General features: G+C 37.4%; 1 protein-coding gene across 4 annotated transcripts in view; it reads left to right on the top strand.

The window, feature by feature from the left end:
- Window positions 1-18,415, top strand: part of Slc4a4 (solute carrier family 4 member 4) — a 434,785-nt gene that overhangs the window by 240,409 nt on the left and 175,961 nt on the right. For all 4 annotated transcript variants that reach the window (XM_090343454.1, XM_090343451.1, XM_090343452.1 and 1 more), the window contains 2 exons: window positions 3,849-3,984; window positions 11,964-12,124. In XM_090343454.1, coding sequence (XP_090199580.1) covers window positions 3,849-3,984; window positions 11,964-12,124 — 297 coding nt within the window. The remainder of the gene's footprint in view (window positions 1-3,848; window positions 3,985-11,963; window positions 12,125-18,415) is intronic.

Raw genomic sequence — 18,415 nt, 5'->3', positions numbered from 1 at the left:
GCACTCTTAACACTTGGAGCCACAGTGCCACTTCCAGTCTTCTGGTGGTTAATTAGAGACTTTCATGCCTTGGCTGGCTTTGAACTATAATCTCAGCCTCCTGAGTAGCTAGGATTACAAGTGCCTGGCTACATTTTTATGTACTTAAAACATCCAAGGTTTATTCAACCATATCTAGTTTACTGTGTCTAAAGCTTGTGTGCTTCCATGTTGGTTCCTCAGAAGGGACTTTGCCTTCCAGGGCTTGGTGTTCTAGCTGAGGAGAGATACCACCTATACACAGTTAGGTAATGTGGACTAGCCTGTGTATTTGTGTCTAAGCAAAGAATTCATGCACAAGTTCTGTGCACAATTAGTATGACATATTAGAAAAATTAGAATTCTTGATTATGAAATCAAGTCAGGATTATTGAAAAGAGAAAAGAGTATTTTAATATTTTAGAGAGGAAGAGTTAGAAAAGATCAGGACACAAGTCAAAAGGCAATCTTGGGATGGTGTGGAATAACAAGCTTGGACACACAGAAGAGGGCCAGCATGGCGTGAAAAACGGGGGATTGTCTTGCAGTTGAGGTTAGTGGTAGTATAGATAGGAAAATGGTGATCCATGTCAGAAACATGAGCACTTATTTTAAAAATTAGCTAAAGTGGACTGGAACATGGGTTAGTGGTAAAGTGCTTGCCTTGCATGCTTGAAGCCCTGGGCTCGAGTCCTTAGTACCACACAAACAGAAAAGACCAGAAGTGGCACTGTGGCTCAAGCCGTAGAGTGTTAGCCTTGAGCAAAAGAAGCTCACAGATAGGTCCCAGGCCCCTGAGTTCAAGCCCCACAATTGGCAAAAAATAGCTAACACAAAAAGGGTTTCAGGGTATGACTTAAGTTGCAGAGTACCTGCCTAGCAGGCACAAGCCCTTGAGTTCAAACCCTAATACCTTCCTCCTTCCCCCAGAAATCTAATCATTAAAATCTTTTTCGATGTTACCTATGAAGATATAGGGAAAGGAAAAAAATAGAAAAGCTAGTTTTTATTTAGTAGACAGTAATTTGGAACATTAGAAATATTGGCAATAACCACTCTTACAATAAAATTAAATTTAAAAATATTGAAATTAAAAGTGGTTTATTTGTTTATGAAATCTTATCAGGAGTAGTTTGAATAATGTTTGCCTCTTTCCTCTTGTATTATAAAATGTGGCAAGTATTTCTTTTTTCTTTCAATATCTAGACTAGTTGTCATGCTCTTGAAGTTTGGATGTGCCTATAGTATTTTATACATGTGCCTTCGTTTTCAAGAAATGGTCTATTAGCGTTCCTCTGAGATAGAATCATTAATCATTATAACTACTTTCCATATTTGTATGTGTATGTCCATGTGCATGCATATGTGAATGTATATACGCTCTCCTTTACTGGGAGTTGAATGCCGTGCCTCAGATAAGTTGGGCAAGTACTCTATCACTTGACTCATGTCCTCAAACATTTATTTATTTATTTTTTAATATATAGGGCCTTTCTAACTTTGCCAAATACTATCCCTGGCATATTTGTGGTACTGGTGATTGAACATAGAATGTTGTGCTTGCTGAGTAGCTCTGTGCTATGTGAACTATACTTCAGGTTGTTATATATGTTGTCTATTAGGACCTTTGTATATGCAGTCTCTTAAAGGGCAAATGTCGGGATTATCACCATTCTACCCAACCAGATCTTCTTTTGTCTCCATTTATATTGGATTCAAAATTTACTTCTGATATCAATTTTCATTTGTATGATGTACTTTTATCTTTGCTAGACAGTTGTCTCTTGATTATCCATGCAGTGCGGATTTACCATTGGGAGAGCAGAAGGTAACACAAGTACACTCCTAGTCGTCAGTGTGCAAACTGAATAAAGAGCAGTCAGTGGCTAGTGACCAACAGACAGATACAAGTACTATGACTGGTCAATATTTGTTAGTTAATGTAATGCGATTTGTAGACAGAAGAGCTTAAAGAAAAAATGTACTTTATATAGTTAGAGTTGATCTATAATGTTAAGGGAAATTTGGGGTGGATTAAGGAAATATTATTGTTTAACTACAGCATAGAAACTGAAGTACACATGAGTTGGAGCTCAGTGGAGCTGCCTCAATTCTAAGGCTTATTTTGTGGATATAGGTATGTATGCTTTTCTTTCACTAATATAGGATCACTTTTTTTTTATGTATGTGTGCTGGGACTAGGGCTTGAACTCAGAGCCTTGTGTACTCACTTGACCTTTCTATTCACAGCTTGTGCTCTATCATGTGAGCCACACCTCTAGTTCTAGCTTTTTGCTAGTTACTTATTAGTATGTTTTTTTTTTTTAATGAAAGTAAATCAAAACCAGGGCTTCATTCATACTAGGCAAGCACTATACGGCTAAGAGATATTCCTGGTCTTTTGATGTTATATTTTCTTACTGTATCTACCTATCTATAAATATAGATGTATATACATATATATATGTATATTTATGCCATTCTTTAACCAGTCTCTCTTAGAGTTATTTAGGATTTTTCCATTTTCCTCAATGTTAAATGATGCTGTAGCGATCACTGCTATTGTAACATTTTTGAAATAACTTATTTTTTGTGAATGAACACATTTTCAGGGAAAAATCAGTGGATTACTTTTGCTTACAGATTACCTTTAAAGAGATGTTTTCCTTTCGAGACGATTCCTGAATAGTGGTCACTATACTTTTTTTCATTGATGATATTTTAGTAATTAGTTTGAATATTTATCATGGATTTATTTTGTACAGAAAGATTTTGATCTATGGAATATTATCCTGTCCTGTATTACTGTAGTTTTCGTATGATTGAGATTTGCCTGTTTTATTATACTAACTGTATTTCTACAGATTTGTGTACATATTCTTTTTTAGGTAATATACATATGAACTCCATTCACATATATATGCCACTCTTGGTTTTAGCCAGGGCTTAGAAAAGTATGTATGGGCCATATTTTTGTAATATAACTATCCGTTTCCAAATGCTTGTCTTTCTTTCTCCATCCCCTTTCCTCCTCTTTCTGCCTTCCTTAAAGTAAAAGAAAATAACCTACAACTTGGGAGGAATTCTAGTTAATTTTTCATTACCTGATTTTCAGCAGATGGGGTCAAAAGGAGCTAGTAGGGCATTCAATTATGTGCTTAAGTGTGTTGGAAAAATCTTCTTCTTCCCCGCATCAGGTCTGCAATATTTTACTTGGGCTTGTTTTTCAAGTGCATTGAAGTGTGACTAAATGTTTTTGGGTCCTTTCATTATGTAAAGAAGAAGGCCCATCTCGTTAAATATTCCTTCATCAACCTTGTAGTTAGTCAGTCGTGGGCAGTGGGGAGGCTGCGAGGGCTGGTGTGTAGACATTGGACAGAGGGAGGGAGGGTAGGGAGAAGGTGGGGATCAGAGGAAAACTCAGGATTGGGGTACTTTGTTGCTCCTCCCACTGCTCCATAAAAAAGTGATTGGTTCAAGCTGACTTCTATCACAGAATTTTGGATAGGTCATTAGTGGGGAGGAGAATGCGTGGCTGGACCTCAGCTCATCTGAGGGCTCAAGCTTTTTTGTCACAAACTACACAGTTCTGGCATACTGTTCCAGAGAGTGGTGGAGAATCTAGATTGAGTGTGAACTAAAGGAATAGAGACAGGCTTTGAATTCTTTTTGGCTTTAGATTGGGCAGAAGAGAGCCTCAGCGAGAAAGATGTCCACTGAAAATGTGGAGGGGAAGCCCAATAACCTTGAGGAGAGAGGAAGAGCTCGAAGTTACACTTTTCTCAGGGTGGTCCAGCCAATGTTTAACCACAGTATTTTCACTTCTGCAGTCTCTCCTGCAGCAGAACGCATCCGATTCATCTTGGGAGAGGAGGATGACAGTCCAGCGCCTCCTCAGCTTTTCACCGAGTTGGATGAGTTGCTGGCCGTGGATGGGCAGGAGATGGAGTGGAAGGAGACGGCGAGGTGAGGCACGAAGTGTGTAGTGCTGACCTGGGGAAATGAGTGTAGGGGAGATGGGTGCACCTGTGAGTGCTTTCTCTGGCCTTAGTGCCTGAATGGTGGTTGGCCGTGATGTTGCCTGGGCTAAGGCATCAGTGACCATTTCTTCTTCCATCCTACACTGATAGAGATGCAAGGGCCCTCTTCACATGTGGAGCATGGTGTGTGTGCTGACATGAGTCTGACTTTTGCAAGGAATGGAAGTAATTCTCAGTGTTGATGATATTTTATAATAAATGTGCCCAAAGAGAATAGGCAAGACATATTTCCCTATATCTCCAAGATGCCTAGTGAGATATAGAATGGCATATTATCCACTCCCTGATTGGAGGGATGTTGTGAAGACAGTAGTGGTTGTTAAGTCAAAGTTGGTATAATTTCATCTTCTGAGTATCTATGTGAAAGCAATGAAATATCTATATATGTTACATAAAATAACAGCTGTACAATTATACCACACACATTATATCTACACATCTATATTTGGAAATGCTTTGTAAATTAAGCACTACTCAAGTATCTTAAGGTTGTGTAAATTATATGGGACAGAGCTTTTCTTTACTTATAGATTGTTACATGTTCCAGACTCAGTCTTTTTTCTGTGGCATATCACAATTATATAAAGAATGGCCATGACATAATGGCACATTATTGGTCTCTCATTGTTATTGCTACATAGAGAGAACAATGTAGTTTACCTTTTCCAAAATTGTGTTAATATATATATATATATATTCAATTCAACCAGTGCCTCTTGAATAAACATACATATATCAAGTACTGTTTTAGGTCCTGGGAGTACAGCAGTGGGTTAAAGTTTGAAGTGCATCCTACAACATACCTTCTACAATCTAAAGACTACCAGTTATATCTGAGCTTTCGAGCCTTTGAGCTAAAATACAGGTGACAGTCCTATGGCAATAGATGGACTGGTCTTTCTCAAGTCAGAAGTTACTTTTGATCAGTAAAAGCAGACAAACTATGAAGAAGCAGTGACTCAGTAGTCTTTTTCTTCTGGATGCGTATATTCTGGTGCAGTCAGTTGAGCTTGTAGGACCACTTTGATTCCTGTTTTCATCTTAAAATTCTGTGTGAGTAGTTACCACAGAATAGATTTTTTTGTTTTTGTTTTTGGTGTAAGTCAAAATGTATACTATAATTTATAGGATTCCTGGTCGCGAAAAGGTAGAGTGATCATAGTTCATTGTCACTGATCATTTAGTGACATGGCCGTAATATTTTTCATGTATGATTCTTAAAGGCGAATGCCCTTGAATTCTTAAACATCTGTAAAGATTAGTTTTTTTGAGGTTGGGGCAGGTGCCATTTTGGTAACCAAAGCAATCTCTGAGGCACTGTACCACGGGGGAGGAAGGGTGTTGGCAGGAAAATGTGTTGAGGGAAGAAAATGTTCATTTTATGGTTTCTCCTATTTAATATGGTCACAATCTGTTATTGATGAATTGTAGTTTAATATTATTTAACTCATTATACAAATTTGTTTGAAGTCAGAGACCCTCATGTCTGTCCATTCACTATAGTAACCCTAATGTCTTGCACTGCTTGCTACAGAATAGGTGTTTAATAAATGTTTGCTAAGTGCGCTATTAGTTAGGAACTTATTGTCTTACAAATAATGGTTCAGCATCTAATAGTGTCTTGGAAATCTTGACCTAAGTTAGAGTTCTGTTACAGTTCATCTCTTTTTGACTGATAACCATAGGATGCCAGCACTTACATTATTGGTAAAGCTCAAGAAAGAGTCAGTATTTAGTTTCAAGTGAATTCATTAATATGTTGATGTCTGCATTTATATCCATAGGCTAGCTTTCTTTTCCTAATTGAAATCAGATAAGTGGAAGGCTTATTAAGAGTCTCCAACTAAACATGTCCAGATCGACTCCACCAAATAATTTCATTCTTCTAGCTGCTTCCTTTAGAACATTGGGCTTTCATCCTGTTTTACTCTATACTCTATTATCTGACTAATGGAAAAATCTGTTTTACCTTCAAAGACACTCAGATATTCAGGTATCTCACGTTTCACATTCAGTACTTCTGTCACCCTGTTTCCTGCTCCCTTCATCTTTCACCCAGATTTCTGCAAATACTTCCAGTTAGTCTTTCTGTACATGCTCTTACTTTCTTCATGAACTTTTCACCCTGATCGCATGGACCTCCTTCTCCTGTTTAGCCGAGTCATGCAGTTCTGTTAGGGACTTTGCCCTTGCCATCTCTTTTTCCTATCATGCCACCTCAGTTCTGTGCATGACTCACCTCCTCCGCTCACTCAGGTCCTCATTCAAAGATTATCTTCTCATGGATTGCCCTTGTCGTTTATGGAACCTATCCTCCACCACTGCATGTCCTTCATTCTTCATTATTTCCCCTTAGAACTTACCACAATTGAGCATAGCCTGTATCTTGATATCGCATTCTTGTCTCCTCCCAATAAAACAGAAGCTCTGTGAGTACAGAAATTATAGGCTGTTTGCTCACCATTCCACTCCTAGTGCTTAGAATTACCAGGTATCCAGTGATGCTCACGAAACAGGAATTAAGAGAATGAATGAATGGAGAAACAGAATTTTGGTTCTTAACTTTGCTCCTCTGTTTAAAATTGTGTGGAAAGGCTTGGAGATAGTCCTGCTTCCAGAAATGTTCAGATACAGAGATACACTCTGTTTTAAGAACATTTCTGCAGTGATGTTCCATTTGTCATGTCTAGCTTCTAGACATGATTATTCTCTCAGTAGAAGCCGCAAAATATACCAGAATAGTAAAAGTGAGGTGTTTAGAAGGGAATAGTTTTGTATATGAAGATGTGGCATTGATCTCTTTCTAACTTACAAATTCAAGAGCTGTTTTCTTTCCTATAAAAACTGTGCTTTACAGAAATTGTGTGTGTGTGTGTGTGTGTGTGTGTGTGTGTGTGTGTGTGTGTGTTAATAGTGTAGTGTATAGTGTGTAGGGGTGCTGGTGAAGGAACCTAATACACGTTAAACAGGTGTTCTTTTATGTCCCAGATGGAAGACTATTTTATTCTAAAGTGCAGAGAGGGAGGGAGAAGAGAGCGCTCTTAAGGAAAGTCCACATTCTACAGAACACAGTGCCCATTCTTTCCCTTTTCAGTCTCTATACTTTTCAAAAGTTGCCTCATGATTTGTTTGAAAAACAATATTACTTGTTTCAGCATTATTGTGGCTTCAGTTTTCCAATTGGTCAAATAACAGAGTGTACAGCAGGTTTATTTTTTTGTTTTTGTTTTCAGGATAACTTTTTCAATAATAATGAAGTTGCCTCTTTTCATCTTGGAAAAAACAGTAGTCATTATAACACTTTGCCAGGAAAGTTTTTATCTATATGAAAATTAACACTCAATGCTAATCCTCCTTTTCAGATTCTTCACTTGCCTTTCCTTATAAGTTAGAATGTTGAATTTTTAATAAATCTTTCACAATAATGTGTGTGTCAAAGACTGTGCAAAGTGTAGACTTACCAGATTTGAGATGTTTTTATCTGATCAAAGGAATGTCAAAAATGTTACTATTTTGTGTGGTATTGGGAGAATAGCAGTGCCCTACCACTTGAACCATAGCCCCTATTCCTTTTTACTTTTAGTTAATGCTCAGATAGGCCTTCTGTTTCTCCCCTTCCCCCACTCCACCACTAGTGGGGGGAACTGGCTTCAGAGCACAATTATCTTATCAGTGCCTCTTGCATAACTTCAATGACAGGTGCGTACCACCATGCATGGCTACTTAAATGAATTGAGGTCTTGCTAATAGTTTATCAGGTTGGCCTCAAACTGTGATCCTCCTGATCTCTTCTCCCAAGTAGCTGCAATTATACTTGTTAGCCATCTGATTGCTTTTTTCTCTTCTTCTTCTCTCCAAGATAGGGTCTGAAACTGATTTGTATCTGGGGTAGCCTTGAATTCATGTTCTCTTACCTTTTGAGTAGCAGAGATTATAGGTGTGTGTCACTACTATCATATGTCAGTTACTCTTCCAAAAAGTTACCTCAGGAAGGTTAGTCATTCAAAAAATGATATTTATTCTGATATAGTAATTAGCATGATATCATCTAGAATTAAGAGGAAGCCTATGTTCCTCATGAAGAATGTGGCAATAACTAATGGGTTCATTAGCAAAATAAGCTCATGGTCTGTTCAGTTATGGTGATGGATGGCCCACTGATATGAGGAAGGGACAGACTTTTTTTTCATCCAGTTGTTTACACATTTGAATTAAATTATTTAGTGAGTTTTGAGATGACCTCTGTGGGACTTATCACTGGTAAATAGATATGTGTTAAAGAACATTCACTCAGTATAATTTCACATTGTATTGCCAATGTTGTATAAAAAGAAAAGCCATTACAAGTTTCAACAAACACAAGCCAACAAAGGGGAAGGGCAGTGGATTTCCCATCCAATGGCATAGCACAACTCAACACCTACCTGCATTGCCTCAGCTCACCTTTGGAGAACTGTCTTGAGGTCAGGACCCTGTGGGCTACCCTGTGGGTTTTGATAGCTATGGTTGTCTTCTCCATTTTCACTGATCCCTCTGACTTTTCTATGCTGATTACTTTGGGAAATTCCATTTCAGCCCAAAATAAATTTTTCTGTAAGGAAAAGACTCAAGGAATCTAGCCTTCTATGTAATTATGGGTAGTTACATCTAGGTAATTATATGCAATAAAATTCACAGTTAATCTAAAAATTTAAGAATTCTCCTTAAAGACTTCATTTATCCCAGGTAAGGACTAGCATTGACTTCTTTTTATGTATGGGAAGATACATTTTAATGATCAAGAAATTTGTTTTAGTGGTTTTACTTAGTTGGATTGTATTCTAATGCAAAGGTCATGACTATTTTCCACAGTAAAATTGGCAGGTTTTTAAGTTAGAGGTCTTGTGTTTCCTTAATTATATTTAATCATATGATTGGAAAGTTGCAAAATTCAGTGATTCCCAGTAGGCCTTCTGTTTCATCAACAGATGAATGAAATGCTGGTTGGCTGGCAGTCACTTAAGTGTTAAAACTGCAAAAAACTTTATTTTTCTAACATCTTGGAAGAAATCAGATTCACCTAATAATATACTTCTCCAAGGGTACAGCCATTTTATAATTGTAGGCATTTTTTTAATTTTAAAAAAGCAACTTCTGAAATTAATTTTCCTCTAATATGTCAAGTTCCAAAACAAAAAGAAAAAATCAGAAACTTACTACAAATATGTGGTAACTATGAATACATAGTTATTAGGAAGGGTAAATAATGGCTTTTAGTAAGCTCTCCAATAAAAGTGTCTGTTTGTTTGTTTGGTTTTTTTAGTAATGTAATTACATGGCTGTAAAGCACCTTTGCAAATTCATTGACACTTTGATAGGTCGACCTTTGGTACCTTTGCCTTAGCCTCCTCTTTAATGGGTTCTGATTTGAGTTGAGTTGTATTGTTTGTTTTTAAGTTTGTCCTTGATATGTGAGGAGGATAACCATAACATGCACAGTTTCTTGAATGAAACAATGAGCAGTCTATTGAAATAGGAAAGCTGTAATTTTATGCTGAAATGCATATATTGAAAGTATAATCATTCCCTGAACAATCAGAGTCATACCTTTCAAAGGAATTTAATGGGCATTATTCAAGAGTTTCTATTATGCTGTTAGTTGGACTATTGTATGACATCATCATCACAATGTTCAGTATTTACTTGAGTCCATTAAAGTGAAATAAATGCTGAATGAACTATGAAATAATACTTCTTCCTTAGGAATATAGATTCCAAGTAACCATCAGCTTTTAGATTTCTTTTCCATTCTGTCCTGGTTCAGCCTTGACCTAAAAGGGCTGGTTTAATCTAAGAGAATGAATAATACAATTCTGAAATCCAACCTGGCTGAAATTTAAGGTTTCTAAATGTGCTTTTTGTTTCGTTTTATTTTGGTGCTTGTCCTGAGGATTGAACTCAGGGCCTTGGTACTGTCCCTGAGCTATTTTTACTCAAGGTTAATACTCTATCATGTGAGCCATAGCTCTACTTTCAGCTTTTTAGGAAATAAGTCTCATAGACTTCACTACCTGGGATAACTTACCCATGATCCTCAGATCTCAACTTCCCAAGCCAGCCACTGGTACCTGGCTCTAAATACTTATTTTATTATTATTATTATTATTATTATTATTATTATATTACTATTCTTGGGCTTAAATTCAGGACGTAGGCTGTGTCTTTTGGCCTTTTGGTGGTTAATTGGAGATAAGACTCTCTAGACTTTCCTGCTTGGTCTGGCTTCATACCAAAGTTCCTTAGATTCAGCCTCTTGACTAGCTAAGATTATAGTCTGAGCCACCATTGCCTGGGTCTAAATATACTTTTAAAACTTTTTTAAATTCATATTTTATCTTTTGTTATTTTTGTTACATTCCTAGAATTCTATAGGTATATTGATGTAAATTTTTCATTTTTCTCTCTGTTTCACTGCCTCTGTTTCCAGCTGAGATTTAAAAAAATGTTCAACCACACACACAAGAGATTAGTTGTCTCTCATTCCTTTTTTTGTTTGTTTTTGCAGTGTGTCTCAACAACAGCTTTTATTAAAATAAGCTATGTTCAGTTTGTAGTATTTAGACACTCTTTGGAATTGATTTTTTTTAACTTTTGAAGTAAATATTTAAAAAAAACTTTATTATTTACTTCTGTGAACTGAGGTAGAAAGGTAGAAGGGGGTCTCAGAGTTGAGTTAGATTGGGTTAAGGTGACTGAGATGGAATTTGTGGGGCTATGAGGTTCTTCATTATCAGAGGGTAGAGGGAGCGTTTAGATAAGACAAAAACACTTCTGAATCCTGAGTGATAGGCTTGATTAGAATTCTAAATTTTTCTTTGACATTGTGACTGATCTTTTGATCTATTTTCACTTCTGTTTCTACTAATGTGTTTTCCCCCCACTCCGGGGTTGAAGCATTCTATAAATAATACCTTATGTAGAGCTTCCTCTCATCTCTGCCCTTTGTTCTCATCTTTAGTGAGTTAGGTGAGTGTTTAGCTTTTTTCTAGGAAAATATTTTTCAATCATTAAACCTTTGAGTGAAAAATGTAGAGACAATTTTTAACCCTCTTGCTATCTTTCCCAATATCTTTCAAAAGGCTTGATGTGAAAGAAAGTCACCTTCAGATGTCAGTGAACAGGGAAAGGCAATGTGTTCCTGTCTCCTTTTGCATCCTAGAAGGATTTATGTGTAATATAATTTATAAAACATGAAAGCTCCCAAAGATGGCTTGTTCTCATTAAACTTAAAAGACTTTTATATATTACTATGTTGTTCCAGTGTTTAGAAATCTTAGAAATGATGCGAGAACATGGTTTGTTCTGTTATGCTAAGGTTAACAGAGGATCCATTAGTATCAGAATAGATTTGTTGTTTACTGGGCTTGCATTTTTTTAAACACATGTGGAGCCAGACTTGAAGAATAAAGCGTCTATAAAAATCCCAATGAGATAGGAATATAAACTGCCTGAGCAAGACCTATTAACAGAAGACATGACAAAACATAATGATCCTTGTTGAGCCTCACAATGGGAATTTTTCATACTTATTACTGCTGTGCACATCATGGTTCTTGAGTATTTGAGATAAAAATTGGTTTATTATTTATTCCCTCCACATATAAGTCTGCCTTGTTTTTTTTAACCTCATTAAAACATTGAGTTTATTGGTCATTCTTAGGGATTTCATGATTATATATTGGTGGATAGCAGAGTGAAGATGGTATGACTTCTTTTGGTTTGTCTTCTTCCTCTTTAACTTCAGAGGAGGGAGTGATCTGGTTATCCTGACTTCTCAGCTAAGGGAGAGAGGCTTGGGTAAACTTGGCTATTTCCAAAGGAGGTTGGATTACTTTTAATTGTCTTTCACTAATTTTATCTTCCTAGGTGGATTAAGTTTGAAGAAAAAGTGGAACAGGGTGGGGAGAGATGGAGCAAGCCCCACGTGGCCACCTTGTCTTTACATAGCTTATTTGAGCTGAGGACGTGCATGGAGAAAGGCTCCATCATGCTAGACCGGGAGGCCTCTTCTCTCCCACAGTTGGTGGGTAAGTATGTGGTTTTCTGTTCTGTGACTTTTTAGCTTTACAAATCCACTAGTGTCCTTCAGTGCAGATGTCTACAAGTATAAAGCTGAATAGTGTTTCATAGTTTTATTTGTTTCATAGTTTTATATGTGAACCTAGGTGGTACCTCCTACTTGGATAAAGTATCTGTTGCCTCTTCTACTAGGACATGAATTCCAATCCCAAGAGTTTTTTTTTGTTTTTTTTTATCAGATATTTTTCTTTTTTCCATATATTTTTATTGTAATTAATAGAAGGGTTACATTATACTCACCAGATAGAAGGTGCATTACTTCACAAACATTGATACACTTTCTCATGACATGGTCCCCATTTCCCTCCCCCACTTCCACCTGCTCAACTTGATTTCCCCTCTTCCCTATCCAATTTCAAATAACCAATTAAGCAAATATAAAATATATCAGATAACAAGGTGAAGTATTGTAACAATATGAGATAACCAAGGGACAGCAAAAGAGATGACAGATGATATAGTACATTGAGGACAACATTCACTCATTATATGGCTTTTGTTTCTATATCCTGGAGGTCCTTACATTTAGTGTCATACTATATGGTCTTATGTATCTAGATTTTGTTCTATTGTAAAGCTCTGCTAGGAGAGCCCAGGGTTTCTACTGATTGTGAGAAATGAAAGAAACCATTGAGCCTATGTTCCTTTGAGTCTAGCTTACTTCACTTAATATGATTTTTTCTAAGTCTTTCCATTTCCTTACAAATGGGGAGATGTCGTTTTTTCTGACAGCAGCATAGAATTTCATTGTGTATAAATACCACATCTTGTTGATCCACTCATCAACTGAGGGGCATCTGGGTTGGTTCCGTATCTTTGCTATGCTGCAATGAAATCGTTGTGCTAGGGCAATCCCAAGAGTTTTTACTTTAAGGTCAGCACACCTTAAAAAAGGCCCCACTTCCTAGCATCATTGTCTTCAACATTAAGACTTTAATATATGAATTTTAGGGTTGTAGACCTTCAGATTGTACCAGGAATGATGACAAGTAAAATTAGAAAATTCAGACAAATGACAAATAACTTCTTTTTTTTTTTTGATTCGGGGAGGGAGGTGGGTTTCTGGAGTTTTAACTCTAGGCCTGAGTTTTATCTCTAAGCTTTTGTGCTCAAGTCTATCATTCTACCACATGAGCCCCAGCTCTACTTCCAGGATTTTCTTTGATTAGTTAGGGAGATAAACGTCTCATGGACTTTGCTGCCCTGGCTGGCTTCAAACTTCAGTCCTCCTGAGTAGCTAAGATTTTGGATGTGAGCCACTGGCACTTGGCTTCAGACAACTTTTAAGAAAAAAGAAAAAAAAAATGCCTAAAGGGGCAGGGGAGGGAGAACGCTTGGGAGAGGGGGAGGTTATAGCCATTGTTAACATTTTAGAATATTTCCTTCTACCTTCTCCTTTGTACTTTGCATTTTTATAACAAGAAAATCAAGAAAATCTTTTTTTTTTTTTTGCCAGTCCTGGGGCTTGAACTCAGGCCTAGACACTGCCTTTGGATACTTTTTGCTTAAGGCTAGCACTCTGTCACTTGAGCCACAGCAACACTTCCGCCTTTTTCTGTGTATGTGGTACCAAGGAAAGGAACCCAGGCCTTCGTGTACATTAGGCAAGCACTTTACCACTAGGCCACACTCTCAGCCCCAACAAGAAACTGTTTATTCTTTCCTTCTACTTTGTCAGTACTGTGCTTGCACTCAGGGCCTTAGGTTTATGTGGCAACTGCTCTACTATTGAAACCCCAACTTCAGTCCATCATTTTTTACATTATTATTATTACTGTTAGTTATAATTAGCACCATTTCTTTCATTTACAGATATTTATTAGACTGATGTTTTCAGTAAAGCCATCTTCCTCTCCCATCTGGGTTATATCAGACTGGAAGTCTAAGCACTGGAGCTTTTTGAACTCTGTTCCTACACATTGTAGGGAGGTGAGCTACACCTCATCCTCATCATTTGAAAAATCGAGTTTCAGTCTTCTGCCAGATGGGATTCAGTATGGGCAGTAAGGCTTTTATCTATGGGCAAAGAAAGATGGTAGAGGCCTGTGTATTAGCAGTCACTCTGGTGCCAGGACTCATTTGTGTCATCAGCGCTCGTAAGCTTCTTGCCTGAAGTTCTGTCACTTAGAGATTCATTTCTTTGAGTCCTATAAGAGGTCATATATTAATTCCACCAGATACAGAACAGTACCATAGAAAGAATGCAGGGTTTAAAGTTGGAGAACCTCAAATAAAATCTCCTTTGTTAACCTTAATGACCATTGGCAAAACAAGTAGTACCTTCATTCTTTTTTGTTGTTGTTGGGTCATGGGGCTTGAACCCTGGGCCTGGGTGCTGTCCCTGAGCTCTTCAGCTCAAGGCTACTACCCTACCCCTGGAACCACATCCCTGCTTCTCTTTTTCTAATGATTAACTGCAGATAAGGTCTTTAGTGTCCAGGCTGGCTTTGAAACCCAATCCTCAGTTCTCAGCCTCCTGAGTACCTAGGATTACAAGCGTGAACAACCTTTTCCAGCTCCTTAATTCTTTTACGGAAGGATGAAAGAACTTTCAGAGTTGTTATGAGTGTTAAATGAATTAATTGTATTTATTCATCTTACACGTTAGCAAAATTAATTTATCCAGGTCTTTCTACATGTTGCCTAGTGGAAGGTAAGGGGAAGAGTTAAATAAGGAAGACTGATTCGCAGGGAATTCATGAGCAGGAGAAAGGTTCAAATGGTATGGTAGACAGAGTTAAGAACAGTAGAGTAGCTTTATTATGTATGGGGCTGGTCAACAAGGGTGATGAAAGCTAAGACTGCATTGTATTCTTGTGCTCTTCTCAAGAACTGACCTAGGATCTTCAGCCTCAGATGTACTCATCTTGAGTAGCTCCTGGCCTCCAGAGACTAGCTGATCCTTTATGTGTAGTAGAAGACAGAGTCTTACATAAAGTTAGCATTTCACTGGCTACTGGCCAAAGAGAGAAGCTCTGGTACCTACTACATTAAGAAAGTATTATAATAAATACTTGATGTTTAGCTTTTATTTGTTGTTTTTCCTATTGGTATTGATGGTTGAAATTAGGGACTGAGCACTGCTGCTGAGCCTTTTTACTCAAGGCTAATGCTCAAGTGTTAGAGCATTTTGATCTTTTTTACTCAAGGCTAATGTTCTACTGCTTGAGGCACTGCTTACTTTGGACTTTTTGGAAGTTCATTGGGGATAAAAGTCTCACAAGCTTTTCTGCTTGGACTGGCTTCAAAGCATGGACCCTCAGGTTTCAGTCTCCTGAGAGGTCTCTTTTTTGTGTTAGGCATTTTGAACATAGGATCTTACTTTCTACTTGGGGTGATGGGTACATAATACTGAGTTAAAATCGTTGTGCTTCCCTCATATCTGGGATAACATGTGGCTTGCCTCACTATTTGTTGAGATAGAATCTCACAAACATTTTTGGCCAGGCTGGCCTTGAACTGTGATTTCCTGATCCCTGTTTTCCAAGAAATTTTCCATTGCTGTTTATTATCAGCTGTGAACTTTTTCTGGAACCACCATGCATTTATATAAAAAATTGTCATTACATGATAAAATTAGACATCACTAGGTCACTTTGAGGCATCATCATTCACTAATATGTTTGTTCCACAGTCTCTGGGGCAAGCAGGCAAGGGCCACTGCTGTCATTCTGGTGCTGATAATACAGAGAAAGAGTTCAAAGGCAAACCACCCATCACAAGCAAAACAAAGGGACAGAGAAAAAGGGTCAGATTTACAGGATTGGGGAAAGTAATTGGCTAAAAAAAATACAAATCCTCTCAAACTAAACATCACAAAGGGTCACACATGAAGAGAAAACAGCCCTTATTTCATTTTAAATGCCAGAAGATTGCACAGTAAATTGAAGAGTTAGAGTTTATTATTTTGTTATTAAGAAAATCTTTTTTTGAGCACAGGGTGAGGTGGAGTTGCTTTGTCCTGAATCATGCTGACAATTTTGAGCAGAGAATTACACACAGCCTAGTCTTCAGATGTATCCCCTCCAAACCCGAGTTCTACTTCAACAACTGGGAAGAAAAAGAAATAATGGCAGATGTGATTATAGCAAGAAAACAGTAGCATATATTCCATCCATCTTTGATATTCACTTGCTACCACTTGTTACTGGGACTCCTCTGAGAGACATCCCACCTGCAGGCTCAAAGGCAACAACCCCGAGGGACCTTGCACTGAAGTGTGGCCTGAGCAGTGTGTGGCTGGCTGCAAAGCCTGTGTATTTTGTCCTGTTTACATAAAACATCCAGTCTAATTCTGATTCTTCTCAGGGCCTCCGTGTGCTTTTTCTTGACGAAGAATCCCTTCTGCATGCTAATAGAAAAATTTATCTTTAAAGTATTATAAAGGATCAAACATAATTTTCATGGATTATTTAAATAGGTTTATTCTTAGAATCATCATTGTAATTCTAGCATGTCACCCAGATATGAAATAAAATCTAGGGAAATTTTCCTTCACTCCTAAGTTAAAAAAAAAGAATCATAAGCCATTTCAGGTATTTTATTGCAATGAGAAATGGATGAGGAAAATGTAGCTCTATTTTTAGAGCTTTCCTGAACTATACACACTGGCAGATGTGTGGGTATTTTGTCTTTTTCTTTTTTTTATTTTTTGCTTTTTACATATTTTTACTTCCAATATGGAATTATCTTCATTTTTTCTAGTCAGAAAAGTAATATATTATATTAAAATATTTCAGAAAAGTACAATACACAAACAGAAATACAACTATGAATCTAATTTTAAAGCTACCCTCTCATCATTTTTTCTATGTGAACTCTGTTTAAATACATGGAAATTGTCTTTGTTAATTTTGAAGTTTAGAGTTTTAACATTTTTTAGCCCTTTGTTTTTCTCTCAAGAATGTTTATGATCTTTGATCATGTTCTGTTTCCTGGCCATCTTTCTCTTGGTTAGAAAAAAACATTTATATTAACTTTTTTTTGTCTAAAGCTTGTTTTTAAATGAAAATATTGTGATAAGGAAAATTATCTACATTGTTAGTCTAAAAACCTGATTTTCTCTGAGGCTTTTGCCTCTAATAATAGGTCAATGTCTCAAGTCTAGTCACATCTCTAGCCCTCTATTTCCTCCGCTGTGTATAGTAGGAGCTGAACTTGATGCTCTCTGAGGTTCCTTTCAGGTCTGTTCTCATTTGAAATTGTCACATCTTCCCCCAATTGGTAGCATCTGTGGGATTTTGAACAGTGACGGCTTAATTTCAGTGTTGCTGTAGAACGTTACTGCCCCCACTTTCCTTTGAAAGGTTTTCTAGTTTGTGCTTAAAGAAATCCCTCTAATGTGGGCCATTTTTATGGGAACTTAATGAAGGGCATAAGCCACACAGATGTTTTAACCTGTCCCAACTAGTGATTTCCAGGCTTCAGTAACAGAGGGCTGACTGTGTGGTATATGTGTGGATTGGATTTCAATTTCAAGGCAGGACAAGAAGACAGGGAGGCCCTGCCAGGAAGGGTAGATAAGAAACAGTTTAATCCACAACCCTGGAATTAGAGTAGGAGTGTGATAACACTTGCAGGGATAGGCTCCAGCATTAGCCTAAGTTTATTTATTTTTGTGGTGGTTCTGTAGTATGGACTTCCCAGTGGAACCAGACTTAAAGGGAAAGCAGAAGGTTTGTACTGTGCAGCCACCTAATTATTTTTTTTCTATGGAACAAGATGGAATTGTAATTAAAAGAGCATTCTGAGAGTTTGGCTAGTGGAGTTTGTGTAGTTAAAAATACACAGAGCTAAAGGCCATTTTTGAACCAAAACACTCACAGAAGAAACTCTTCCTTTCTTGTCCTGGCTGTCTACCAAGTGGTCCAGTGCTAAATGACATTTATGGCATCTGTGTAAAGCACAGGATGGAAAATCTGTGATTTAGCCTTTCCTTGGTTTCCAAATAGCAGTGTGTACACTGTGTAAATTGTCAGTGGCAAGAGGCTGGGAAGCCGATTTCTGCTTCCTGTAAAGATAGTTTCGTGAGAAGTGTATGTAACCATTGCCCATGCAAAGCCCCTTACCTGTATCCATCTCCATCTTCATTTTACCCAGGGTAAGAATCACTGGGATTTGTGTTATCCCATTATTATTCATCAGTGTTCTTGTCAGACTTAAAAAAAAATGGCAGAGCTATAGCATTTGTTTTCTTTTGCACTTTGTATGTCTTGAGATGTTTTCGCAAGAGTAAAATA

Source organism: Megascapheus bottae, chromosome 13 (assembly GCF_031878675.1).
Source record: "Megascapheus bottae isolate mThoBot1 chromosome 13, mThoBot2.hap1, whole genome shotgun sequence".
Classification (NCBI taxonomy): Eukaryota; Metazoa; Chordata; class Mammalia; order Rodentia; family Geomyidae; genus Megascapheus; species Megascapheus bottae.
This window is presented reverse-complemented; position numbering and strand designations above follow the sequence as displayed.